Genomic DNA, 27,245 nt, shown 5'->3' with positions numbered 1-27,245 from the left:
GGGAGAGAGGCCAAGAATTCCCAAGGCTTCCCAAGGATTTGTTCCACAATCAGCTGGAATTGCCGCTGGAAAGGGCAAATGGAGCAATAATTCCTGGATTTAGAATTATTATTATTATCCCTAACACCCCTTTATCCCTCCATCCTCAGGCTGAGTTAAAGTGATCTTTCAAGTGACATTTAATTAAAGAGATATATAATTTATAGTTTATTTTATAAATCCCACGTGGGAGAAGGCAATGATTTCATCTTTTCCATCCCTCCTGCACTTCCACTCTCCTCATGGGGAGTTTCCCACTTGTTTTTACTGGAGCTTGGAATATTCCAGGCTGGCAGATGGAAGGAATTGGGATTCATTTTCAAAGAAGAAAATCCTAATTAAAAATATCTCCTGGATTTTTTTTTTTTTTTAATGAGACAACTCCTGCCATCAGGGCAAGGATCCTGCTGAGGAATCCCATGGGATATTCCTGAAGAAATCCTCAATTTCCCTGATGTTCCTTTCGTGTTTTTTCCCCCCAGAAGATTCCCAGTGGATGCTCCAGCTCCTTCCAGCTCTCCCACTTTTATTCCCCCCAAAAAATGCCCAGGGGATGCTCCAGCTCCTGTCCTGCTGCTTTCTCCATGGAATTTTTTTTCCTGGTGGAGGTTTTGCTGGTCTTTCCCTGGTTTTTCTCCCCAAAATATTCCCAAGTGGCAGCTCCAGCTCCTTCCAGTTTCTCTGCTGGTCTCTCCCTGTTTTTTCCCCCAAAAGATTCCCAGTGGCAGCTCCAGGTCTCCCATTTTCCCTGCTGGTCTCTCCCTCAATCAGCAGCCACTGGAAGATCCGGGAGATTTTTGGGATCTTTCCTTCCAGAGGGGTTGGGAAAGCTTTGGAAATCACCAAATCCCAGTTTTGGAGGAGATTCCAGGGCTGGAACTTGGTGGCAAAAGAAAAGCTTGGGAAATGAGGAATTTTCTCCTGAAGAACGCCCCCAAAAAAGCTGAGCCTGGGTTGGGGATTAAACCCCAAACACTGAGGGAAGCTTTGGGAATTGGAAGAAGGAAGAATACCCCAAATACAGAGGGAAATTTTGGGAATTGGAAGGAAGAATAATCCTGGAATGGTTTGGGTTGGAAGGAACCTTAAGGATGATCCAATTCCACCAAAATTCCATGGCCATGGACAGCTCCCAGCATCCCAGGCTGCTCCAAGCTTGAACACTCCCGGAATGGGGCAGCCCCAGCTCCTCTGGGAAGCTCCAAAAGCATTTGGATCCCCTTCCCTTCCCGTGAATCCATGGAAATCCAGCAGGATCCTTTCTGCTGCCCCAAAATCCCAAGGAACCCCATCCCAAAAAAGCTCAGCTCCCTCCTTGACCCTTGTTTTGGATAAACCGAGCCAAGGAGGGGACAAATCCAAGGATAAATCCAAGGATGAAGCGTCTGAAAAGCCAAATAAAAAGCAAGGGAGCATCAAATCCACACGGGAGCAGCCGCGGGACATCAAAGATCCTCCAGGGCCTTTTTCATCCCAAATTTCCTCGATCCCGACTTAATTCCTGCCAATCACCGGGCACGGAGAGAGAGGAGGCGTTAATTAAAACCTCATTAAGGCAAATTGGGGCTCCTTGAAAAGGAATGCGGGGGTTGGGAAGGGGGAAGGGTCCCGTTCTCCTTTCCCCTGGGATATCGCTGATAAAATCCCGCTGGAAAAGCCAAATCCATTCATCCAAATTCACCCAATCTGCTCGGATTTTCCCCTTTCCTGAAATCGTGATGTGCTGGAAAAGTCGGGAAACTCCATCCTTGCATGAATGGTGTGTGCACATCCTGAAAATCCCGGGATAAAACTTTTGGAATTCACACATACCTCAAAAAAACCCAACCAAAATCCCAAAAAAACGCTCAAAAAAAAAAACTCCACAAAAACCCCACCAAAACCCAAAAAAAACACCCCAAAAAACCCCACAAAAAACCAAACCAAACCAAAAAACCCACACACACACAAAAAAGAAAAACCACCCAAAAAAACAAAACAAAAAACCCCAAAAGAAAGAAAAGGAAAAAAAAGCACCAGGGGGCTGTAAGAAAAAGCAATGCAAAAATCGAGATTTTTTATTATTTGGAAGTCCAAAATCGAAAATAGCTTTGAAATTCCGCAGGGAACGCTGGGAACACACGGAAAAGCCTCATATACAGAGACAGATAAATTAACTGGGAATTCTGCAGACAAGCCAGGGGCATGGAGAGATTCCATATGTACACTTTTATGGAAACCATTTATACACTTTATTACATTTACAAAAAAAAAGCTGATTTTTTTCTCACTACTTTTTTTGTTCTTTTTTCCCTACGATAATGAAAAAAAAATTACATTTTGTTTTTTTAATTTATTTTTTAGCTGTACAAACTTTTAATTAATAAAAATATATCTCTGTACAAAAGAGGGATTTGAGCTTTTTTTGTAGTTTTTTATCATTTTTCTCATTTTTTCCCTTTTTTTTCTTCATTTTTTTTTCCTTTTTTCTTCATTTTTTCCCTTTTATTTTAGTTTTTTTTCCCTTTTTCCCATATTTTTTTTTTACCATATGCAAGTCCTCTGGGCACAAGGATGGAGAATGGCATGGAGCAGATCTCAGCCAGCTTGCAAAAAAATGGGATAAACCCCTTTTCCCACTTCCTTGGCTCCCTGGGCAAGAGCAGGAAAAGGGAATTCATGGATCCAAAGCAGCAAATTCCATTAAAGTCGAGCTCCCCCTTCTCCCTGCCTGGGTGGTTTTAAATATTTTGGATTTATTTTGCACTCCTGATATGAATTTCTCCTGGATTTTCCATGGAATGAGTGGGAGCCAGGTGTGGGAGGATTCCCTGGGATTTGGACAAGAACCTGGATGGATCCAAGCTCTGCTTCCAGGGATTGTTGGAATTTTGGGGCCTGGAATTGGGATTGGGACGTGGCAGGGCAGGGGTTTGGGTTGGGCTCTGGGGTTTTTAGGGATAATTGAGCTTGGAAAAGATCAGGGATGGGCCAGGAGAGCCCAGTGGAGGCAGGGTGGGATCCAAGGATTCCAAGGGATTATCCCAGCCTGGTTCCAGCCCTGGGAGGATGGAAGGGGGACAAGGGAAGAAAGGAATATTCCTTTGGAGCCCCAATGGGATTGACACCATCCCAATCCATGAAATTTCATCCTGGGATCCTCCCCAAATCCATGTGGGAACATTTCCCTGACCCCTGCCCATGCTGGATCAGGGCTCAGGCTCCAACTCCCACTTCCCAGGGAGAAATCAGAGCACCTTGGTGGGATTTTTAGGAGAAGTGACATTTTTGGGAGGACAGGCGGCATTTTTTGGCAGTCTGGGAATTCTGCTCCCTGTGGGAGAGCCAGGAGTAACAAAAATAAAATACTGATGTATTTACACCCAGAAAATCAAGGATAACAAAAAAATATCCCAGATTATCCCAGGAAGAGCTTCAGGGAGGAGAAGATCCATGCTGGAACTGGAGCATGGATGGAAACCCCCATTCCAAAGGGCTCATCCTGATTTTCCTCAGAGCCTCCTGGACTCAGTGACCTGGGAATGGCACTTCTGCCTCCCCTGATCCTAAAGAAAGTGACTCCAAGCAAACTTTGGATCACAAAGATCCTTTGGAGTTTTTGCTCCCACAAAATCCCGAGAAACCTCAGTGCCCCAGGGAAATAAAGGGAGCAGCTCAGGATGGGAATTAAAACTCCTCTGGCATTGCCCTTTGGAGGATCAGTCTGGAAAGGGCAAAGGATTTGTGCAGCTTTTGGGGGAATTAGTGTGGAGTTCTTTTCAGAGAGGATTTTTGTCCCTTTGGATATTCCTGTCCCTTCAGGAATTGCCTGGCAGTGAATTCCTGATCAGGGATTTGGGCCCAGCTCAGATCAGGGGGAACATGGGGCAGGAAAAACCCAGCTGGGAATGCCCAAAGGAAAATCAAACACAGGGAAGAGGGGAAAAGCTTTTGGGAAGGTCCCATTTGGAAAACTCTTCCTGGGGTAGAAAATCCAATAAAGAAATAACCCAGAGACCCAAATGCAGAAACCCTAAATCCTCATCCTGTCCCATCCAGGTGTTATCCATAAATCCAACCAGGAATGCCCAAAGGAAAATCAAACACAGGGAAGAGGGGAAAAGCTTCCCAAGTTTTGCATTTGAAAACCCTTCCTCTGCTCCAGCCCTGGGGTAAAAATTCCAACCAAGAAATGACCCAGAAACCCCAAATCCTCATCTTGTCCCGTCCAGGTGTTTTCTGTAAATCCAGGAATGCCCAAAGGAAAACCAAACACAGGGAAGAGGGGAAAAGCTTCCCAAGGTTTGGAAAGCTCCCCTTTGAAAACCTTTCCTCTGCTCAAGCCCTGGGGTAGAAAATCCAACCAAAAAAATAACCCAGACACACAAATCCTCATCCTGTCCCATCCAGGTGTTTTCCACAGAATCCAGCACCTTGTGCACAACCTCTTTGTGGCCCAAGCTCTTCCCAAAGTTTGGGAAGCTGGGGAAAGCCTTCCGACCAGCAGGCCTTCCCGAGGTCTGGGAGCGGGGCCGGAGCAGAACCTTTGGCTTGGAGACCCAGCAGGATGGAGGTTGGAGGTGGATCCAGCAGCCCCTCGGGAATTCCGGGGAGGTGCAGCAGCTTCTCCGCGGCCTCGGCGGGGCGGGAGCAGGGAGGTGGGGAGGGGATGGATGGATGGTGAGGTGGGAACGTCATCCACACTGGACACCGGCCACGGGAATCTGGGGGAGCAAGGGGGTTGGTCATGGCACATGGGAATTCTGGGGAAGGGGCTTTGGTGTCCTAAAATTGGAGCATTCCAGATGGAATATTCCCTGCATTCCATGATCCCATGAGAACCCTTCCAACCCCACACATTCCATGATCCCAAACCCTTCCAACTCCCCATATTCCATGATCCCAAGAGAACCTTTCAACTCCCCACACACTCCATGATCCCAAACCCTTCCAGCTCCCCACACATTCCATGATCCCATAAGAACCCTTCCAGTTCCACACACTCCATGATCTCAAACCCTTCCAGCTCCTCACACACTCCATGATCCCATGAAAACCCTTCCAACTCCCCATGTTCCATGATCCCAAACCCTTCCAACTTCCCACATGCCACGATCCCATGAGAACCCTTCCAACTCTCCACACACTCCATGATCTGAAACCCTTCCAATTCCATGTATTCCATGATCCCAAACCCTTCCACCTCCCCACACACTCCATGATCCCAAGAGAACCCTTCCAATTCCCTGTACTCCACAATCCCATGAAAACCCTTCCAACTCCATGCATTCCATGATCCCAAACCCTTCCAACTCCACATTCCATGATCCCAAACCCTTCCAACTCCCCACAATCCATGATCCCATGGAACTCCACACATTCCATGATTCCAAACCAACTCACCACGTTCTACGATCCCATGAGAACCCTTCCAACACCACACACTCCATGATCCCAAACCCTTACAACTCCCCACACACTCCATGATCCCAAGAGAACCCTTCCACCTCTCCACATTCCACAATCCCATGAGAACCCTTCCAACACCACTCACTCCACAATCCCATGGAAACCCTTCCAACTCCACACATTCCATGATCCGATGAGAACCCTTCCAACTCCCCACACGCTCCATGATCCCAAACTCTTCCAACTCCCTGTACTCCATGATCCAACTCCCCACACTTCATGATCCCATGAGAACCCTTCCAAATCCCCACACTCCATGACCCCAAACCCTTCCAACTCCCCACAGATTCCATGACCCCAAACCCTTCCAGCTCCACATAATCCACAATCCCAAGAGAACCCTTCCAACTCCATGCATTCCATGATCCCATGAAGATTCCCACGAGAACCCTTCCAACTCCCCATGTTCCATGATACCAAGAGAACCCTTCCAACTCCCTGCACTCCATGATCCCAAACCCTTCCAGTTCCACACAATCCACGATCCTAAGAGAACCCTTCCAACTCCATGCGTTCCGTGATCCCAAACCCTTCCAGCTCCCCACACATTCCACGATCCCAAGAGAACCCTTCCAACTCCCCGCACTCCATGATCCCAAACCTTTCCAACTCCCTGCATTCCATGATCCCATGAAAACCCTTCCAGTTCCACTCACTCCATGACCCCAAACCCTTCCAACTCCCCACACATTCCATGATCCCATGAGAACCTTCCAACTCCCTGCACTTCATGATCCCATGAGAACCCTTCCAACACCCTACATATTCCATGATCCAAAACCCTTCCAACTCCCCGCACTCCATGATCCCCACACATTCCATGATCCGAAGAGAACCCTTCCAACTCCACACACTCCATGACCCCAAACCCTTCCAACTCCCCACACACTCCACAACCCCAACCCATTCCACCTCCCCACTCACTCCATGCTCCCAACCCCTTCCACCTCCCCTCATCCCAGGACCCCACAGCCCCCAGGGCCCACTGGTGACCGTGGGGTGGCCGTGTCCCACTCACCGCGCGGGGACGGCGCTATACGCCGTGCACACCGTGCTCACTGTGAACTCGGCCTCGCCTGCCATGATGTCTGAGGGCTGCAGGTTCCTGTCGTACATGGGGTTCTCAAAGGTGCCCCTCACGTTGGTGTTCTCGTGGCCGGCGTAGCCGTTGAATGGGACTTTGGGTCTCCTCCTGTGGCATCGGGGACAAAACCCACACAGGTGATGTCACTACACAACACGGAACACACAATGCACACACAGCGCTGCTTTCAAGATAAAAAAATTGAAAATTTATCTTCTGATTCTAAAATTTATAGGTTTCCAAAAGTGACAATGGGTTGGAGGGTGACAGTGCCACCTCTCCAATGACGCTGGACAAACCAACAGTCCAGCAAATTTCTCCTCCTCCATAAAAGAATGCAAAACAATGAGTTATTTACAGAAAGTGTGTGAGAAAGTTTGTTACATGAATGTAAACTCAGAATGCTTAGAAAATCTTAAGAAATCAAGATGACAGCCCTGAGGGGGGGCAGTGACAGGGGAAACCTGTGGGGATGGGGCAGGAAAATCCATCTGGGGGTTTGCAGCATTGATCAGGACAAAACTGAATTTACACCACATTCAAAGCCACAGGGAGGGGGGGAATTTGCTTTTTATCCTCCCAAATGTGGCCACAAATCCCATTAATGGCCAGAAAAACCATTGCTCTCCTCTCCCAAATCCCAAATCCAAAGAAATGCTTTATTTTTCCCACCTCCTGAATTAAACCAGCCCTAAAAGGGGGATTCGAAGCCCAGCTCACTGATACTCCTCTCAAATCCCTGAATTTATTTCACCTTTTGGAATTACTCTCCCAATCTCCCAAACCCTCTTTGTTGCTGCCCCATCTCCTGAATTAAACCATTTCTAAAGGTGGGAATTTTAAGCCCAGCTCACGGATATATCTCTCAAATTCCTAAATTTCTTTCACCTTTTGGAATTCTTGCCCCAAAACCATGTTTGCAGAGATAAAGCACAAACCCTGCAATAACCTTCCAAACCTTCTGTTTTTGTCCCACCTCCTGAATTAAACCAGCCCTAAAGGGGATGATTTTAAGCCCAGCTCACTGATAATTCCTCTGAAATCCCTGAATTTCTTTCAGCTTTTGGGATTCTTGTCCCAAACCCACCTGTGTTTGTAGAGATAAAGCACAAACCCTGCAATAATCAGGGCGATGAAAGGCACAAGGATGGCGGCTGCCACGGAGCTGCTGTTGGATGCAAAGTGGTGGCCTATGGATTCAGGATCATTTTCCATCATGCTGATGTCTGCAACACAGCAGAAATGAACACATTTCCTTCATTTTCCTTTCACATTTCCCACATTTCCAAACCCTTGCTGGGGGAAAAGGCCTTGGCTCAAAGTACAGGTGGCACCAGCAGCAAAATGAGCGAAGTGGTGTTGGAAAATGGAATTTAAAAAGGGATGTGCAAGGATGGAAATCCAGCCTATTAGGGCTCATCATTTATTTACATCTGCAATTAAAGAGATATATAAATTGATTTATTTTGCCAAAAATGTCCAACTTGGATGCATGAAGTTGGGCTTTAAGGAGACTCTGAAATGCTGCAATAACGAGCATCCATAAAGGTGACGAGATTCCAGCAATCTTGAGGGATTAAAGAGCTCAAACCATGCTTTAAGTGGTATTTAGGAGCTTAAACTTTGGGGGGTTTAAGCTCCCAAGAGCCTCTGTGATTTCTGATGGAGACACTTGCTGTGGTGGGAATGGGATTTGGGCTTGGCAGGGATCTGGGAATATGGAAATAAATATATCCAGGTGTTGTTTGTGCTTCCAAACTCTCCCTGCCTTTGGACAGCAGCCTGGTTATCCCTCATTTTGCTCCCAAATTACAAATTTTATCCTTTGCTGTTTGTTTTGTGCTGCTTGTCTCCCACAAACCTCACACCAAGCTCAGCAGAACTCGGAAAGCGCCGAAAATTCAAGCGAGGGATTGGAGAAAAATTCCCTGTCTGGAAACCCCCAACCAGGCCAAAATGGAGCTTCTGGAATTGAGGGGAAAAGTGCAAATCCAAAGAATTTTACCAAGTCTCTGGAGGCCAAACTGCCCAAAGCCTTTGCCACGCACAAAGCCCTGGTACACGAAGGTGCCACTCGAGGACTCTGACGAGACCTGTGGAGAGTGGAAATCAATGGTTTTATCCAACTTTTCCTTGAATTTAATACCCAGCTCACCCCAGCCCCTTCCAAGTGCATTAATTTGATGCAATTCCCCAGAAAATTCTGGCATTTTTTAAGGAGTTTCACTGCCCTACAGCTGAAAATTCTCCATTCTCAAAGGAAGGGAAGCTAAAAAAATCTTGTTTGTGATAAACTGGAGAGGACATTGGTGATTCCAGAGGGAGAGGGGAAAAAGTGGCCATGGGTCACTTGGATCCACATTTTTTCCAAGCTCCTTTGGATCCCTAAAGGGCTTGGGAAACTCCCAGACACAGGTAAAGGGTGAGGAGTAGGGAAAATAAGCTTTTCCAGCAAGATGTTGAGCAGATGTAAAACATCCACAGGGAACAAATCCCGTTGGTTTCTCCTCCAGCATTATCTGGGAGATGATGGATTCCAAACCCCAGGGCAATAAAACCAACCCCCAGTTGCAGGAGGAGCTGTCACCTGCTGGAAAAGTGCCACATGTCCCCTCCCAGCTCTGGGAATCATCCCTCAGCTCCAGGGAAGGGAAATCCAGGCTGGGACAGCCATGGGAGGGTGGGTTTTGTTCACTCACGTGTCCATCCAGGGCCCATTTGTCATTCCTGAACTTGTTGGCAAATATCTCCAGTGGCCCCATGATCTGGTACACCTGGAGCAGCAGGTGCACGTCTTCCTTCTTGTAAATCCCTGGAAAAAAAATGGGATTTTGTCAGCTCTGGTTTGAAATAATTGAGTGGGAGAGCAGAGAAACTACGTCAGGATTTGAGTTGGTGGTGGGAAACACAGCCCAGGATACTGAAGGTATTTTCCACATGGGAAAGGACTCAACTCAATATTTAATTAATATTCAGGAGGGCAGGGACATGGAGCACTGATGGAATCATGAGCTGGAAGGGACCCCCAGGGATCATCAAAGTCCAGCTCACATAATTTCATGGTTTTTACCCAAAAGCTCCAAGTCCTACCTTGGGCACCTCCAGGGATGGGCACTCCAAACATCCCTGGGCAGCTTCAAGGTGTTTCCATGGAGAAATATTCCCTAAAATCCAACCTGGCACAGATTGAGGCTGTTTCATCCTGGGAGCAGAGCCTGACCCCTCTCCTGTCAGGGAGTTGTGGGGAGCCCCTTGAGCCCCATCAGGAGTTCTCCAAACCCTTTTCCAGCTCCATTCCCTTCTCTGGACACACTCCAGCCCCTCAATGTCTCTCTGGCCATGAGTGACCAGAACTGGACACAGCCCTAGAGGTGTCCCAGTGATGCAGACAGGAAGAGAAATTATAAAAGAAAGGCCTCATAAAATCAGGCCTAAATTAATGGCTGCAAGTTCCCATGAGAAAACAATCTTGGTATGAAAGATTCATTAACATAAAAATCTATTCCTAGAGTGAAAAATAATTGCACCAGTATAAACAATAAGAGCTGTCTCATGAGAATCAGTAGAAAAAATATGTAAACTAACTAAAAATACAGAAGTTTGACAAACAAGCAAAATACCTTGTACTGACCCATAAATTAAGCATGAATGTATTGTCCACCAGTAAGATTTGACACAGTACTGATAACACTATAAAATAGAACCTATTATAGATATAGGTTATATTTTATAGTGTTATATATAATATAACCTCTGATAATCCCATAAAATATGACCTATCCAATCCAGAATTGGCTTTTATCACAACATCCCAGCAGTGCTCTCGTGTTGCTGTTGATATTCTCTGCCCTAAGATGTGCAGGGTGTCTCTGTTTCGGCCCGTGCAACTGAAGAATGAGTCTGGACTCTTCACTTTTTGGTCTTGAGGTTGTTTATTAATTCTTATCTATAAAATTTTCTTTCTGCCCAGCCGAGATCTGCTCAGCAGGGCAGCCACAGGCACTCTGTGTTGTCCTTTTATACTACAAACTACCTATAACATATTTACACTTAATTCCCAATACCCATCACCTGTGTTACACAGTGCACTTCTACTCTAAACCAATCCCAAAGTGCCAACATCGCTGCAGAAAATGGAGAACAAGAAGGAGAAGGAGAAAGGCTGGAAACGTCCAAGTTCCTCCATCTTGTCCCCATAACCCCCATACCAAAAATCCTAAAATCTTTATTTTCACCCTGTGATCATTTTGTTATTACACCATTCAAACCTGTGTGACTTTCAGGTCCTCATACAATGCTGGTAACTTGCTCCAGGGGTCACAATCAAATCCCCAGGTGTTGTGGGCTGTGTGCCAGGGTCTCTGAGCCCCGCAATGGGGTCCTCGGCAACTCTGGACATCCAAAGGGATGTGCTGAGTTCCCACACAGGGAACGGCCCTGGCAGTGCCAATGCCACCCCCTCCCAAAGGTCACATTGTCTGTCCCTCACCTGACACCTGGAGCTCCACCCCGCTGTGGTCGATCAAGGTGGCGTTGACCTTGCTGGTGGCAGGGTCAAAGCTGGTGACAGAGAGCATGGCTGGCTGCTTCTTCCCCATGTACTCGTAGGAGCCTTTCCACAGGGAATTCCTTGCAAACACATCTGCAGGCACTGGAATTACAGCAGTGAGAGATGTGAAAAAAAATACCCAGCAGCATTTCCATTTTTTCAGGAAAAAAAAAAAAACAGAGCAGGATTTCTGTCTTTCTTTGAATTCACTGATAATAATTAGATTGTTTTAAATATTTAATATTTCAAAAATATTTTGTATTTTAAGTATCTTCAATCACACCTGCTCTGAGCCATCACCATGAGGGACAAAGACAAAACCAGTAACTTTAATTTGGCTGTTGTGACCAAAAACACAAGGATAGTTTAAAAAACAAACCAGCCCCAAAATAATTTATTAGGAAAAGCTCAAATAAACTTATTAGGAAAACTTAAAATAAAAAAGGATAAATGTACAGGAAGGGCTGGAATGCTGTGGGGAGGAATATGGATCTTGATGTTCAGCTCCTGTAAGGATCCTGTTTGTTGTCCATGGAATAGGATGGGGCATGTGGCAGTTTCCAGAGTGTGAAAAATGCATGTATTTTATGATTGGCTTTTCTCAAATATTAACATTAATATTATATGTGTTGTGTTAGAAAGTGATGCTGTATTAATTCTCTTAAGTAGTGGGTAAATATAGTTTTAGGATATAAAAAACGTTAAAATAGAAACTATGCTATGTAGGATACTTTTTTTTAAAGAAAAGACTTGCACTGAGATAGCAGCCACAGGACACCTAAATCTTTCAGAGAAACAGAATTTATTCTTCTTATCAGAAGAAACGAACTTCTTCCCACCTCTAAGGTGCTGTTAGGATTCAGAGGAAGAAGTAGGGACCGACCAGACAGAATCCTGTGTTTGAATGGAATTTATGCATCGTGTATGAGGTGTATGAATATGCAACAGGCTGTTGCTTTTAATGGTTAATCCTTTGTTAACAGGTGTCCTTTTTTGGATACCCAGACTGTACATAACTCTTTGTCTCTATTGTCTCATATTGTCCTAATCCAAATTGTCCAAATCATTATTACTCAAATTATATTACTATTTTTATAACCCTTTTATTACCATTAAACTTTTAAAATGTTAAAAACAAGCGATTGGCATTTTTCACACAGAGGAGGGGATTCAGGAGGGTGGATTTGAGGGGGTTTTAGGGCTGTGCCCACGGGGAGGAGCCCCCTGAGCCTCACCTGAGGCCTTGGCGAGCGGCGGCTCCCGCGCGGTGCCCACGGGTCTCCCACTGGGCCGGACATCGGCTGGGACAGGGGACAAAGCACAGCTGGTCACTATTGCATTGTATTGTATTGTATTGTATTGCATTGTATTGCATTGCATTGCATTGCATTGCATTGTATTGTATTGTATTGCATTGCATTGCATTGAATTGCATTGCTTTGCATTGCATTGCACTGCATTGCACTGCATTGCTTTGTATTGTATTGTGGGGTCTGGCACTGCCCCCGCAGAATTCCTGAGGCTGGAAAAGCTCTCCAAGGTCACAGAGCCCAAGTTGTGCCTCATGCTCAGCTTGTCACCCAGCCCAGAGCTCTGAGTGCCACGCCCAGGGGACAAAGCACAGCTGGTCATTATTGCATTGTATCGCATTGCATTGTATTGTATTGTATTGCATAGCATTGCATTGTACTGTACTGTATTCTATTCTATGCTATGCTGTGCTGTTCTGGGGTCTGGCACTGCCCACCCAGAATTCCTGAGACTGGAAAAGCCCCCCAAAGTCACAGAGCCCAGGCTGTGCCCAATGCCCAGCTTGTCACCCAGCCCAGAGCTCTGAGTGCCACGTCCAGGCTTTCCTTGGATGCTCCAAACCTCTCTGTGCAGCCCCTGCCAAGGCCTGACCACCCTTTCTGTGCAGAAATTTTCACTAAAATCCGACCCCAAACTGCCCTGGCCCAGCCTGAGGCCGTTCCCTCTGCTCCTGTCCCTGTTCCCTGGGAGCAGAGCCCAATTTGGGGCTGTCCCCTCGTGTCAGGAGTTGTGCAGAGCCACAAGGTCCCCCCTGAGCCTCCTTTTCTCCAGGCTGAGCCCCCTCAGCTCCATCAGGACTTTTCCAGCTCTGTTCCTTTCCCTGGACACTCTCCATTCCCTCCATGTCCCAGATGGACGAGCCCAAAGCTGGACACAGCACTCAGGGTGTCCCTCACCAGTGCCCAAGACAGGGGACAATCCTTCTTCTGCTCCTGCTGGTCCATCCCTGATCCACCATGGGCACACCTGGCTCATGGCCAGCTCCTGTCCCTCAGCACCCTCAGGTCCCTCTCTACCTTTCAGCCACTGTCCCCAGCCTGTCCTGCCTTTCCCTCTGCTCCAACCCCAAGTGTCCAGAGTGACCCCACTCCAGGAGAGCCACAGGGCTCCATTTCCATGGATCAGAACAAGTTCTTCATCCAAGACTCTGTGGCAGGTAAAATGTGGGGGAGATAAACAATTTTTGTCCTGTACAGGTTCTTCTAGACCCAAAAACTCCCCAGAAGATCCCCAGGTGACTCTTTGCAGGTGGCACCTGAGTGTTGGGTCACAGGTTGGACTTGATGACCTCAAAGGCCTTTTCCAACCATGTTCTGGGATTCTGCAATGGAGACCAGTGATGGAGACCCTCCCACCAAGCGAAAATCAGGCTGGGCCATCCCACAACTTTTAAGGGAACAAAATCAAGGCTGAAAACACCTCCCCTCTCCTTCCTTGGAGTTCTGACACCAAAACTGAATCTTGAGTTTATCTGCAGGTTGAAAACCACCTTTGAAGGACCTCAAGGCCCAGGATCTCCACAAGCTGAGAGCCTGGGGAGGGTCTCAGAGCCCAGCTGGTGCTGCCAGCCCCTCACCCAGGCAGATGGGGGGCTTCCCTGTCCAGCTGCCGTCGGCTTTGCAGGTGCGGTGCTCGGAGCCCCCGGTGAGGTAGAAGCCGCTCTGGCAGGAGTAGATCAAGGTGTAGCCCAGGGAGGGCAGGTCCAGGGCACCCACGTTGGCATGGGATGGGGTCTCGGGCTGCTTGCAGTGGTGGGCTGGAGGGGACAGGGAGAACAGGTGAGAGAAACCACCCAGGTGGGCACGGGGAGGGTGAGAAGTGACACGGTGACAGCAACAGGGGAACCCTCCTGGAAGAGGTTCTACACCACAGCTCACAGGGATTTTTCCCAGCTGGAAGAGCTTCCCATGCTGGGTTTCTCTTCCTGGCTAAAGCTGAACCTGGCTCCAGCTGATGAGCTGAAAATCAGGATTGGCCACCCCCATTTTTAAGGGAAAAAGACAAAACCAAAAGGTGCTGAAACACCTCTGAGCCCAGAACTGAGTGCCAGACTAAAAACTGCCTTTGCAATCCCCAATTCTCCCTAAAATGCCACACATTTTCTGCAAGGATTCCTTTTGCAGAGCCTGGCTGAGGGCCCCAGCTCCCTGTTGGCATTCCCAGGACTCACGGACGCAGTCGGGCTGGACGCCGCTCCACGTCAGGTTGGGCAGGCAGGTCCTGGTGGTGGAGCCCTGCAGGAGATATCCCTTCTGGCACCTGAAGAACAGGATGCTTCCCACCTGTCCCAACAGGAGACAATCACTCAGCTTCCCAGGGATTCCCAGACTTTCATTCCATCCCCTTGTCACCACCTCATCCCTCACAGGAGCAGCTCCACTCCCAGCTGAGCAAAAATCCCATTTATGGTGTCTCCAAATTAATTAAACATAAAATAAATTAATTAAACTTCAAGATTAAGGTGACTAATTAGCAGGAAAATGGAAGGATCCACTCTGCCATCCACTATCCCAGCAGGGAATGGGTGGGAATGGAGCCCCCCAAGGGAGCCACTGTGGGATTTTTGTCCCCATTCCAACGATTTCCTGCTGGATGAGAGATGGGATTAGCAAAAGCACCTGCAGGATTTGGCCTGAAAATTAATGGGAATTAATGTGAATAGCAGCAACTATTAATTAGCACTGTAATTAATTTCAGATACAATGCACTGCCTAATTAATGCTGTGCAAACCCACTCAGAGGGCTAAAGGAGCACGTTGGGGTGTCCTGCTCCCAGGAGGAGACAGGAATCCATGGAAGGACACATGAATCCATGGGATGAGACATTAATCCATGGAAGGACACATTAATCTATGGGATGAGACATTAATCCATGGAAGGACACAAGAATCCATGGGATAACACAAGAATCCATGAGAGGGGACGTGAACTCATGGAAGGAGACAATAATCCATGGAAAGATGCAAGAATCCATGGAAGAAGGACATGAATCCATGGGAGGAGACATGAATGCATCAGGGGAGACATGAATCCATGGGAGAACACGTGAATCCATGGGACAACACAGAAATTCATGGGATAACATGTGAATTCATGAGATAACATGTGAATTCATGGGAAGAGACACTAATCCATGGGAAGACACAAGAATCCATGGAAGGACACATGAATCCACAGGATAATCCATGGGGTAACATGTGAATCCATGATGGGAGGCATTAATTTATGGAAGGACACATGAATCCATGGGAGAACAGAATAATCCATGAGAGGAAACTTGAATCCATGGGAGAACACAAAAATCCATGGGATAACACAGGAATCCATGGGAGAACACATGAATCCATAGGATAACACAGGAGTCCATGGGAGGACACGTGAATCCAGGCCAAGGACCGAGCAGGGCTGGCTTTGTGGCACACCCATCGTCCACGGCCATACCTGGTATCCCTGGGAATTGTTCTGCATCCCAAAAAGAGGCACTCCAGGATCTGCACACGTCGTGAGGCTGGGATCTGTTAAAAACAGGGAAGGGATTTATGGGAGAGCTCAGAGCCCTCCAGGCACACGGGTCCTGCTGTACCTCTGGAACACAAATGGGATTTGGCTCTGAAGGAACACACAGCAACAAGGAGAACACATGGATCTTCCTGTTCCTTAAATCCCTGCCTGCTGCAGAAAGAAGCAACCAAGTTTTTAATTAATGACCAATCACAGCCAGTTGTGTTGGACTCTCTGAGTCTGTCACGGGTTTTTATTATTCATTCTTTTCTGGTTTTCTGATGTCACCTTTCTCTTTCTTTAGGATGGTTTTAGTATAGCATTTTCTTATAATATGATATGATGTAATTTTATTTAATATATAAATATATATAATTTATACTTATTATACAATTATATTTATATTTATAACTATAATAATATATTTATAAATATGTTTAATAGATTGATATTATATCAATACTATAATATAATATATAACATATTAATATATCATATATTATATATATTATATATTACATATTATATTTAATTAGTATATTTATATATAATACATATTTAAGTATATATATAAAATATATATTTATATAATATTTATAATAAATTTATTATTATAATTATATATATAAATACAATTATAATTATATTAATATATACATAATAAATAATGTTTAATATAATATATATAAAATATATTATAAGTTCATAATATAGTATCAGTTAATAATGTAATATAATATAATATAATATAATATAATATAATATAATATAATATATATTTAATATATTTAATATAATATATATTTAATATAATTTCATAATATAATAAATCAGCTTTCTGAGAACTTGGGAGTCAATTCCCATCTCTCACCCCATCCTGGGGACCCTCACAACACCACAACAAAGCACCACGGTCACCCCGCTCTCCTCTCTGCCCTCTGCTCCCATCCTGACCTCCAAGGACCCCCAAGGGGTTGGGACTGGAGGTGAAGGGAGCCCCCAAACCCTTCACTGAGCCCCCAAAGCCTTCACTGAGCCCCCCTTACCGATGCAGCTGGGCTGGGTCCCGCTCCAGGTGCCGTCGGACTGGCAGAACCTGCGCGCCGACCCCACGAGCACCAGCGGGGCCAGGCAGGAGAAGGACACGGACGAGCGGTAGGTGAAGCCTCTGTCCTCCCTCCTGCCCTGGGCTGGGGTGCCCGGGTCCCCACAGAACACGGCTGCAACAGCAAAGGGACAGGGAGGTGGCCACAGAGCCCCCAGGAATGCCACATCCCATCACAGCCCATCCAACTCCATGATCAGCTCGGGAATCAGGGGTGGCTGAAGGTGCTGCTGGCTGCATTCCTTGTAATTATCTCCTTTTGTCCATGGTTGTTAATTAACTTCCACCTTCTCCCCCGGATTTGCCTTTTTTTCCCCCCTCTTTTTTCTCTCCCCTAATTGCACGGTGTCACTTTGTTCCTTGGCTCTGTATCACACGGAAAGCCCACTAATTATCCCGGATCCTGGGAAAGGTGTGAGGAACAGTGAGGGGTTTTGTGGGATTTAATATGAAAATGGATATTGTGCAGCTGGAAAAGGGACTCAGAGCTGCCTTTAGCACCAGGAGATGCTAATTCCTTTTTTTTAATTCTCTTTTTTTTTTGGTGTTTGCTGTTGCATCAAACCCACCCAGCCTTCACAAAACATTCCCAACTTCTGCTGCAACACGGTGCCTTTTGCTAAAAGATTTTTTTGGCAGTTCCAGGAGTGCTGATTGCAGAAGACTGAGTCACTGAGGTCAAACACCCAGTTTTGAGGATGTTTTGTAGGCAGGAACATGGAAAATGCCTGGATTCATCCCAAATGTGGCATCACCCTTCTGTCACAAGGGGTAGAGTGACCACCTGTGTCCCCGCCTGCACTTCACAGATGCCAAAGCAAGGCTCCCAAAAAACCAAGCCATGAAGGAGGTGGGAGAGCAGCCAGACTTTGGCTCCAAACTCTTGAACCATCCCCATAGCACCAAAAATTCCCACTCCAGCTGCTGGAAAACTCCATTTATGAACGGGGCACGAAGCACAGCAAGATCCCTCTAAACCCTGAGCTGCTCAGTGACACAGAGCTTGGGGAAAAAACTTGGAAAAAGCCCTAAAAAGCTGGATTTGAAGCAGAATCCTGGTGGAGGAGAGGGCAGGTGGCTACTCACGGAAGCACTGGGGGATCTCCCCGCTCCAGGAGCCGTTGCCCTCGCAGGTGAGCACGGCGGGCAGGGACAGCTGGTAACCCTCCAGGCAGGCGTAGCTGATGCTGGAACCCCAGCTGAAATCTGACCCCACCACCTTCCCGTTGGGAATGGCCTGGGGAGCTCTGCAGGTGATGGCTGGGGGAGGAGGAAAAAGAAGGAGAAGGAGGAAAAGGAGGAAATGGAAAAGGAGGATGACAAAGAGAAGAAGGAGGAGGAGAAGAAGGAGGAAAAGGAGAAGAAGAAGGAGAAGAAGGAGAAGAAGAAGAAGGAGAAGAAGGAAGAAGAGGAGGAAAAGAAGGAAATGGAAAAGAAGGAGAAGGAGGAGAAGGAGAAGAAGGAAAAGGGAGAAAAGGGAGAAAATGGAGAAAAGGGAGAAAAGGAAGAAAATGAGGAAACGGAGGAAAAGGAGGAAAAGGAGGAAAAGGAGGAAAAGAAGGAGGAGAAGGAGAAGAAGAAGGAGGAAAAGAAGGAGGAGGAGAAGAAGGAGAAGAAGGAGGAAAAGGAGGACAAGAAAAGGAGGAGAAGGAATAGGACAAGGAAAAAAGGAAAAGGAAAAGGAAAAGGAAAAGGAAAAGGAAAAGGAAAAGGAAAAGGAAAAGGAAAAGGAAAAGGAAAAGGAAGAGTCAGGTCTCTCCACTTCTTAATTATTTCCATTAACAAGCAAATTCCACCTAGGTGCAAAGTCACCTCCTGCTCTCCAAGAGCATCTCCCAGGATTGGCACAAAGTGGGGTCAAACCCTTCAAAGTTTGCAGTTCAATCCCAAATAATGAAATATCCCATGGGAAGGGATCCATGAGGATCATCCAAGCCCTGGCCCTGCACAGACACCCCAAAATCCCCCCCTGTGCATCCCTGAGAGCGTTGTCCAAACATTCCTTGAGATCCTGGGGCTCTGCTCAGTGCCCCACCACCCTCTGGGGGAAGAACTTTTCCCTCAGCATCTCCACAAATCCGATTTTGAAGTCAACGCTCGTTCCCAGCTGAAGGTAAAAATCTGCCCTGACATGGTGTGAAAGCTCATCCCCGATTTCCCCGAAGATTCACACATTTTGGACAACCTGGCTGAGGCTCAGACGAGCAGTTGAAGCCACAACCTGTCGGGTTTTCACCCACTCTGGGGTGTTTGGAGATGACATTTTTGCAGCGCTCTGCTCTTCAGCTCAGAGCAGCCAAACCTGTGCCTCCAAATGAGACTCTTGGCCACATTCTGGATCATTTCTGCAGCATTTGCTCAGTGCAGAGGATGAAAAAGGAGAGGAAGAATTGCTCTTTACAGCCTCTGAAGGAGCTGGAGCGCATTTGAGGGTTTTTATGTGGCCTGTTTTTATATCAGTTCCGTGACAGGTGAATTTTCCAGATTTTTAAAGGAATGCAGCGATGCTGCCACACATTTTATCTGTGCTGGGGGGTCAGGAAAACAGATCCAGCCTGCCCAGCCACTGCTTTCCTATTTCCCTTTTCTATCTCTGAACCACAGGAGCCATCTCAGAATAATGAAAAGACTCGCAGGGAACATTTTTCAGATGTTTCTGGGTGATGCCAGCACAGCGTCTGCTGGAAAAACACAATATTTCATCTGAGCTTGATCCGAGTTTTTTGTGCAAAATCACTTTACTCCCTGGGCTTTGAAGGAGAGCAGCAACTCCTTCCCTCCCTGCCAGGCACAGATTGATAGCCCTGAGCACAGCAAGGCGTTGCTGCTTCCCTGACAAATGCCAAACTTTGTGTGTGGAATGAGGGAGATGAGGAACGCCCAGCCAGGCTTTCATGGAAACTCTGGTGGCCTCCAAAACTTGTGTCCTGCAGGGTTCCTTACCCTTGCAGACGGGTTTGGTGCCGTTCCAGGTGCGGTCTTTGGTGCAGGTGAGGGCAGCAGCTCTGTCTGACTCCATCATGAAGCCAGGAGTGCACTGGAACACCACGGATTTGTTGTAGGTGAAGTCACTGCCCAGCCTCAGCCCATTGGCCGGCACGCCGGGGTCTCCACAGTTGATCACTGCCAAGGAAGGGAAAAAGGAGAATTTCTGGCAGCTGGAACCACGCCTGGGATGGTCCTGAATGTTTTTTTCCAGGTGGGGTTTAACCAGTTAAATGTGGAGCAGGTTTGCAGCCTGCGATTTGGTTCATTTGTCCTTGGTGCCCAGCTGGAGCAGGAATTGTTTTGTCTCCCTGCTCTGTGCACAGAGCTCACCATCCCTGATATGAAGCCCAGACCCACACACCAAAGCAGCACAGAACCTGAGAAATATAAAAGTTAAAACCAGAGGCGCCACCAGTGCTCACCAGTGCACTCGGGGCTGGTCCCAGTCCAGGTGCCATTGACGGTGCAGTGCCTGCTCAGCACCCCAGTGGAGTAATAACCCTCCCTGCACTGGTAGATGATGGAGCTGGAGAACACCAGGCCGTCGTTGAAGATCACCCTGGCGTTGCTGGGAGTCCCGGGGTTCCCGCAGGAAATCACTGCCAGGGGAAACGGGGAAATTCAATTAAAATCACCCAGAAACCACAAACCGACCCCCAGGGCTCCGAGGGGTTCCTCCTGCATTGCCTGTGCTCAGGAAAGGCAAGTTCTGAGGACATGAGAACACTTCTGGGGACATGAGAACAGTTCTGGGGACACCAGAGCCATTCTGGGGACACTAGAGCAGTTCTGGGGACACCAGGACAGCTCTGGGGACATGAGAATAGCTCTGGGGACAATAGAACAGTCCTGGGGACATTGGGGCAGCTGGGGGACATCAGAGCAATTCTGGGGACACTGGGGCAGTTCTGGGGACACCGGGGCAGCTCTGGGGACACCAGAATAACTCTGGGGACACTGGGGCAGCTCTGGTGACATCAGAGTAATTCTGGGGACACCTGGGCAGTCCTGGGGACCCCAGGGCAGCTCTGGGGACACTGGAGGTGTTCTGGAGACACCAGGGCAGCTCTGGGGACACCAGAATAGCTCTGGGGACACCGGGGCAGTCCTGAGGACACCAGGGCAGCGCTGAGGGCATCAGAGCAATTCTGGGGACACTGGGGCAGCTCTGGGGACATCAGAGCAATTCTGGGGACACCGGGATAGTCCTGGGGACACCAGAACAACTCTGGGGACACTGGGGCAGCTCTGGGGACACCAGAACAGCTCTGGGGACACTGGGGCAGCTCTGGGGACACCAGAACAGTACTGGGGACACTGGGGCAGCTCGGGGGACATCAGAGTAATTCTGGGGACACCTGGGCAGTCCTGGGGACACCAGAAGAGCTCTGGGGACACTGGGGCAGCTCGGGGGACATCAGAGCAATTCTGGGGACACTGGGGCAGTCCTGAGGATAGTGGAACAGCTCTGGGGACAACAGGGCAGCTCTGGGAACACCGGGGCAGTCCTAGGGACACCAGAACAGCCCTGGAGACATCAGAGTGATTCTGGGGACACAGAAGAGCCCCGTGTCGCAGCAGTACCTTCGCACTCGGGCTGCGTGCCGCTCCAGGAACCGTTGGCGTGGCAGACCCTCTTGGAGGAGCCGCGCAGGGAGTAGCCGGGCTCGCAGCTGAACCGCACCACGCTGCCCACGTCGAAGGCGTCCCCCAGCCCGATCCCGTGCGAAGGGATCCCGGGGTCGCCACACACGCCCTGGCTGCCCCCTGCCAGGAGAGCACAGAGTCACCACAGCCACCAGGGATGGAGGCTCCTGTCCCTTGTCACCCTCACCGGGAATTCCACCCCCAGCAGAGCAGTGGAACTCCAAATTAAACATTCCCTGATTCCGTGAGCCCCCCTGGTTTTGAGATGGATGCAAACATGGCCACAATTCCTGAATCCCAAGGTGGAGGCTCCAGCATCAGCCCCAGGGATGTTTCCCCTCCGTGAAGGAATTCCCACGTGCTCCAAGCCAGCCCTGAGCAGCTGGAAGTGAGGGAACAAGGAGGGTTGGAGCGTGGGAGGAAGGGAAGGGAAAAGGGGAAAAGGGGAAAAGGGGAAAAGAGAAAAGGGGAAAAGGGAAGGGTTGGGGGTGTCCAGGGAAGGGAAGTTCAGGTAAGGGAAGGGGAGGGAGGTGCCTCCTCCTCAAGGCACAAGAGTAGGTGATGATGGGTGGGAGGTGATGACAATGGATGGGTGACCATGAACGAGTGACCATGGCCAGCTGATGGTGTCTGGGTGACCATGACCAGGTGACCAAGAACAGGTGACCATGAACGGGTGACCATGGCCAGCTGATGGTATCTGGGTGACCACGAACAGGTGACCAAGAACAGGTGACCATGAACAGGTGATGGTGTCTGGGTGACCACGAACAGGTGACCATGGCCAGCTGACTGTGGCTGGGTGACCATGAATGGCAGTGACCATGAACAGGTGACCAAGAAGGGATGACCATGAATGGGTGACAACAAACAGGTGACCATGGCCAGCTGACTGTGGCTGGGTGACCATAAATGGATGACCATAGCCAGGTGACCATGAACAGGTGACGAAGAACAGCTGACCAAGAACAGATGACCATGAACAGGTGACCATGAACAGGTGACCATGTCTGTGTGCCCCCCAGGGCCCTTCCCAAGCCCCCTCACCCGAGCAGTGTGGCAGGGAGCCGCTCCAGCGCCCGTCCAGCTGGCACATCCTCGTGGCATTGCCCACCAGCGTGCGCCGGCCCAGGCAGCTGTACCTGACCACGGAGCCCACCGTGTGCTTGTCCCCCGAGATCTGCGCGTGGGGAGGGGACCCGGGGTGGCCACAGGACACCACTGCAACAGAGACACGGCTTCAGCACCCGGGGATCCAGAATTCTGGCTTGGGGGGACCTTAAATGTCAGTTAGTGCCACTCCTTTCCATGGGCAGGGACGCTTTTCCCTATCCCTGGTTGCTCCAAGCCCTGTCCAGCCTGGCCTTGGACACTTCCAGGGATGAGGACAGTCCCAGCTGCTCTTGGCACATGTGCCAAAGCCTCCCCATCCTCACAGGGAAGTTCAACACACAGGAAACAAAAACATAAGAAAATCTCCTTTTTTTTTAAACTTTGAAACCCAGGAATCCAAGGAATCAGTGGTAAAATTGACCTGGGTTTCCAAATGTCAACAAATCCTCCAAATCCCAACGTTTTCTGCGAGATAAAATGGAGGAAGGAGATCCCTTGTACTCAAGGAGGCTGAGGGAACCTGGGATTGGGGTTTTAACAGGAATTCCCTCCCGGCTGTGGGAACATGGATCATCACTCACCAGCTCCCCAGGATCCATGCAAGGGGTGAGGAGAGGACAAAAGGAAAGGAAAACGTGCCCAAAACTGCTTGGTAGGATTTGGTGTGGAGGGAGAAACGTGGGAAAAACAAAAGGAACAATCCCAGCTTTGGAACAGCTCAAGCCAATTGGAATTTCTGGAGTTGGGCAGGGAATGGGATTGCAGCTGGTTTGGTGCCCAAAGGGACAAAATGGTCATGCTGGGGTGGGGCTGCTCCTGCCTGCACCTCCCTAAGGCAGCTAAAATCCACTCTGGATCCCAAATTCCCAGTGTAAGATTGAGACTCACTCACTCAGGTGAGTCCTCACTCACCCAGGTGTACCCTCAGCCACTCAGGTGAGCTCTCCCTGTGCTCCAGAGCTGCTCCTGCCCTCTCCACCTGCACTATCCCAGCAGGATCCTCTCCTCAAACCCCACAACCCATCAGGATTCCACCTGGAACACCCAAAATCCATTGGGATCTGCCTGTCCTTACAAAGAGAACGTCCCTAGCAGGATCCTCTCCTCAAACCCCAAAATTCATTGGGATTCCACCTGAAACCCCCAAAATCCATCAGGATCCACCTGGCCCTACATAGAGAATGTCCCTAGCAGGATCCTCTCCTCGAACCCCAAAATTCATTGGGATTCCACCTGGAATCCCCAAAATCCATCAGGATCCACCCGTCCCTACATAGAGAATGCCTTCCAGCAGGATCCTTTCCTCAAACCCCAAAATTCATTAGAATTCCACCCAGAATCCCCCAAAATGCATCAGGATGCACCTCTCCCTACAAAGAATGTCCTTATCAGGGTCCTTTCCTCAAACCCCAAAATTCATTAGGATTCCACTCAGAATCCCCAAAATTCATTGGGATCTGCCTGTTCCTATATAGAGAATGCCTCCAGCAGGATCCTCTCCTCAAACCCCAAAACCCATAGGAATTCCACCTGGAATCCCACAAAATCCATCAGGATCTACCTGTCCCTACACAGAGAATGTCCCTTTTCCTCAAACCCTAAAATTCATTAGGATTCCACCTGGAACCCCTAAAATCCAATGGAATCCACCTGTCTCTACATAGAGAACCCTCTCCAGCAGTATCCTCCCCTCAAATCCCAAAATTCATTGGGATTCCACCTGGAACCCCTAAAATCCACTGGGATTCATGTGTCCTCACAAAGAGAACCCCCTCCACCAGTATCCTCTCCTCAAACCCTAAAACACATCAGGATTCCACCTGAAACCCCCAAAATGCATCAGGATCTGCCTGTCCCGAGACAGAGGACCTCCTCCACCAGAATTCTTTCTTCAAACCCCAAAATTCATTGGGATTCCACCTGGAACGCCCCCAAATCCACTGGGATCCACCTGTCCCTACACAGAGAAACCCCTCCAGCAGAATCCTCTCTTCAAACCCTAAAATCCATCAGGATCCACCGTTTCCTGAGAATGCCCTCCAGGAGGATCCTCTCCTCAACCCCAAAACCCATCAGGATTCCACCTGGAACCCCCAAACCCATTGGGATCTGCCTTTCCCTACACAGAGAATGCCTCCAGGAGGATCCTCTCCTCAACCCCAAAACCCCCTCCCTAGGAAACTCCTGAAACCACTGGGACCATTCCCACGTGGATTTTTTTGTGGGGATTTTTTTTGGGATGGATTTTCCCTCACGAATCCTGCTGACCCCCACGAGATGCGCTGGACAGGGAGAGGGGTTGGGGCCACTTACAAAGGCACTGGGGGAGGGCTCTGTCCCACGTGCCATCGCCCTGGCACGTCAGGACGTGCGTCCCCAACAGATAAAATCCGTGGCTGCACTGATAGGACACGGTGGTGCCGAAGCTGAACCTGTGCGGGCCGCTCGGCTGCACTTGCCGCACGCTGTTTTCCAGGTGCCCGGGGTCAGAACAGTTCACAACTGCAAACAGACAACAGAACAACACCCAGAAAATAATGGGAAGCGAAAAGTGAGGCAGAAAATGTGGGGTTTAAAAAAAAAAAAAAAAAATTGGTGGGAAGTTGAAGATTTTATGCTGATTTAAGATTTTTTTCCCGAGATTTTTTCTCTGAGATTTTTTTTTTTCTCCGAGATTTTTGAGGGTGGGAGTGGAAAAATTTCTTGTGAAAAAGGGAGTCCAGGCAATCCTGCAGGTTGTCACCCAGCAGCAGAGGCTGGATCTCCAAATTGGGATTGAGATTATCCAGCTGGGAATAACTGATCCCAAACCGGGATTTTTTTGGGAATAATTGATAATCCAGCATGGCCAGAGATCCTGGATTAGGGAGATGCAGAGGGAGGGAGTGCAGGGAGGGGAGGGGATTTGGGAAGTGAATCTGAGTGCTGATCCCATGGGGAAAGAGGGAAAAGGGCTCTGCACAAAGCTGTGGGAAGATATTTCCTGGGAAGATAAACGAGGAGGTTGGACAAGGTGATTTGGGGGGGAGCAGAGGAGAGATCCTGATTTTCCATGGACATGGATTGTGACCACCAGGGCGTGTTTGTAGGGCTGTGCCTGCCTTTAACACCCTCTGAGCCCAAATTTGGGTCTGATCCCAAATCTGATCTGATCTGTGCCTGCCTTTAACACCCTCTGAGCCCAAATTTGGGTCTGATCCCAAATTTCCAACACGCTCCAACTCCTTGGAGAACGCATTGAGGTGAGGAAATCCCGTGGGATTTACAGCATCCCTGGCATCTCCAACCACATCCCCTGGGTGGTTTCCAGGGATTTCTGGCTTGGGATCATGGAGAATCCCCAGGGAAGGCCAGACTGACCTCGGCAGGAGGGCAGGGTGCTGCTCCACTGGCCGTTGGCCAGGCACTGGGATTGGGAAGCTCCCTCCAGGCGGAATCCGGGGTTGCACTGGAATTTGGCCACGTCGTTGAGGTTGAACTGGGAGCCCTGGGTGAGGCCGTTGGGGGGGTTGCCAGGGTGGCCACAGGTGATGGCTGCAAGGACAAAATGGAAATGTCACTGGATTTATTCCTGGAGAAAAGTGGATTATTCATTGGAAAAAGATGTGAAGGTAGGAGAGCATAAAAACCGCCACATCAATCCCAAACCCCAAAGATTTGGGGCTTCTCTGTTGAGATACAGGATGACATTGAAAAAAAGGGATTTTTTTAGGTTTTATTTGCTCCAGGAATTCCCTGCATCCCTCTCCAGGCAGCCGAGTGCCAGGATCCCACTGATTTACACCACACATCCCTCTCCAAAAATCCCAGCTCCTGCTCTTAACCCCACACCACCCCACGCATCCAAACTCTGTTGTTCCCTCCCTCTCTCCCTGTCCCCCCTGGGCTGAAGGAATGACAAGTACTGATGAACACAAGAATTTAAGAACAGAAAGATTTGATGGACAAGTAAAATACCTTTTACTCACCAACAGAATAACTGGCAAGAAACCTACCAACCAATTGGAGTCACACGTGAGGTGTGTGACTAAAACTACATAAAAATGAGTTATGTGAATAAAGAATGGGTTTTTTCCTGCATGAAGAAAATGGAGTCTTGATAAAAAAACACCCCAAAGGTGTGTGCATGGCCACCCCACACCTCGAGGGTGTGAGCTCTGCCCAGCCCCTTCCAGGCCCTCCAGGCTGGGATGTCCCCTCAGGGCTGAAGGAATGACAAGTACTGACGCACACAAGAATTTAAGAACAGAAAGATTTGATGGACACAGACCAATAAAGTAATTAGCCAGAAAGCTACTAACCAATTGGAAAGACACATGAGGTCTGTAAAACTGCATAAAAATGAGTTGTGTGAATAAAGAATAGGTTTTTTCCTGCATGAACAAAATGGAGTCTTGATAGCAAAACACCCCGAACGCGCGCGCAGCACAACCACCTCATACCTCAACCACCCCACACTT

The 27,245-nt window shown here is 48.5% G+C and overlaps 1 protein-coding gene across 1 annotated transcript in view; it reads right to left on the bottom strand.

Moving 5' to 3' along the window:
* Positions 1 to 4,669: 4,669 nt before the first annotated feature.
* LOC128937662 (CUB and sushi domain-containing protein 2-like) overlaps positions 4,670 to 27,245 on the bottom strand; it is a 142,206-nt gene continuing 119,630 nt past the window's right edge. The window contains exons 50-67 of the mRNA XM_054277457.1: positions 26,146 to 26,319; positions 25,099 to 25,287; positions 22,720 to 22,893; positions 21,610 to 21,792; positions 20,448 to 20,624; positions 19,981 to 20,160; positions 18,124 to 18,297; positions 16,979 to 17,152; positions 15,873 to 15,946; positions 14,602 to 14,713; positions 14,008 to 14,187; positions 12,356 to 12,421; positions 11,061 to 11,222; positions 9,271 to 9,383; positions 8,577 to 8,664; positions 7,659 to 7,797; positions 6,538 to 6,679; positions 4,670 to 4,742 (exon numbers count right to left, since the gene is read on the bottom strand). Of these exons, the coding sequence (XP_054133432.1) occupies positions 4,713 to 4,742; positions 6,538 to 6,679; positions 7,659 to 7,797; positions 8,577 to 8,664; positions 9,271 to 9,383; positions 11,061 to 11,222; positions 12,356 to 12,421; positions 14,008 to 14,187; positions 14,602 to 14,713; positions 15,873 to 15,946; positions 16,979 to 17,152; positions 18,124 to 18,297; positions 19,981 to 20,160; positions 20,448 to 20,624; positions 21,610 to 21,792; positions 22,720 to 22,893; positions 25,099 to 25,287; positions 26,146 to 26,319 (2,531 nt within the window). The 3' untranslated portion in view covers positions 4,670 to 4,712. The remainder of the gene's footprint in view (positions 4,743 to 6,537; positions 6,680 to 7,658; positions 7,798 to 8,576; positions 8,665 to 9,270; positions 9,384 to 11,060; positions 11,223 to 12,355; positions 12,422 to 14,007; positions 14,188 to 14,601; positions 14,714 to 15,872; positions 15,947 to 16,978; positions 17,153 to 18,123; positions 18,298 to 19,980; positions 20,161 to 20,447; positions 20,625 to 21,609; positions 21,793 to 22,719; positions 22,894 to 25,098; positions 25,288 to 26,145; positions 26,320 to 27,245) is intronic.

This window comes from Melozone crissalis, unplaced genomic scaffold (assembly GCF_028551555.1).
Source record: "Melozone crissalis strain CALT ecotype California unplaced genomic scaffold, PUWL_Pcris_2 ptg000020l_1, whole genome shotgun sequence".
Lineage (NCBI taxonomy): Eukaryota > Metazoa > Chordata > Aves > Passeriformes > Passerellidae > Melozone > Melozone crissalis.
Note: the sequence above shows the minus strand (reverse complement) of the source record. Positions and strands in the feature narration are given on the sequence as shown.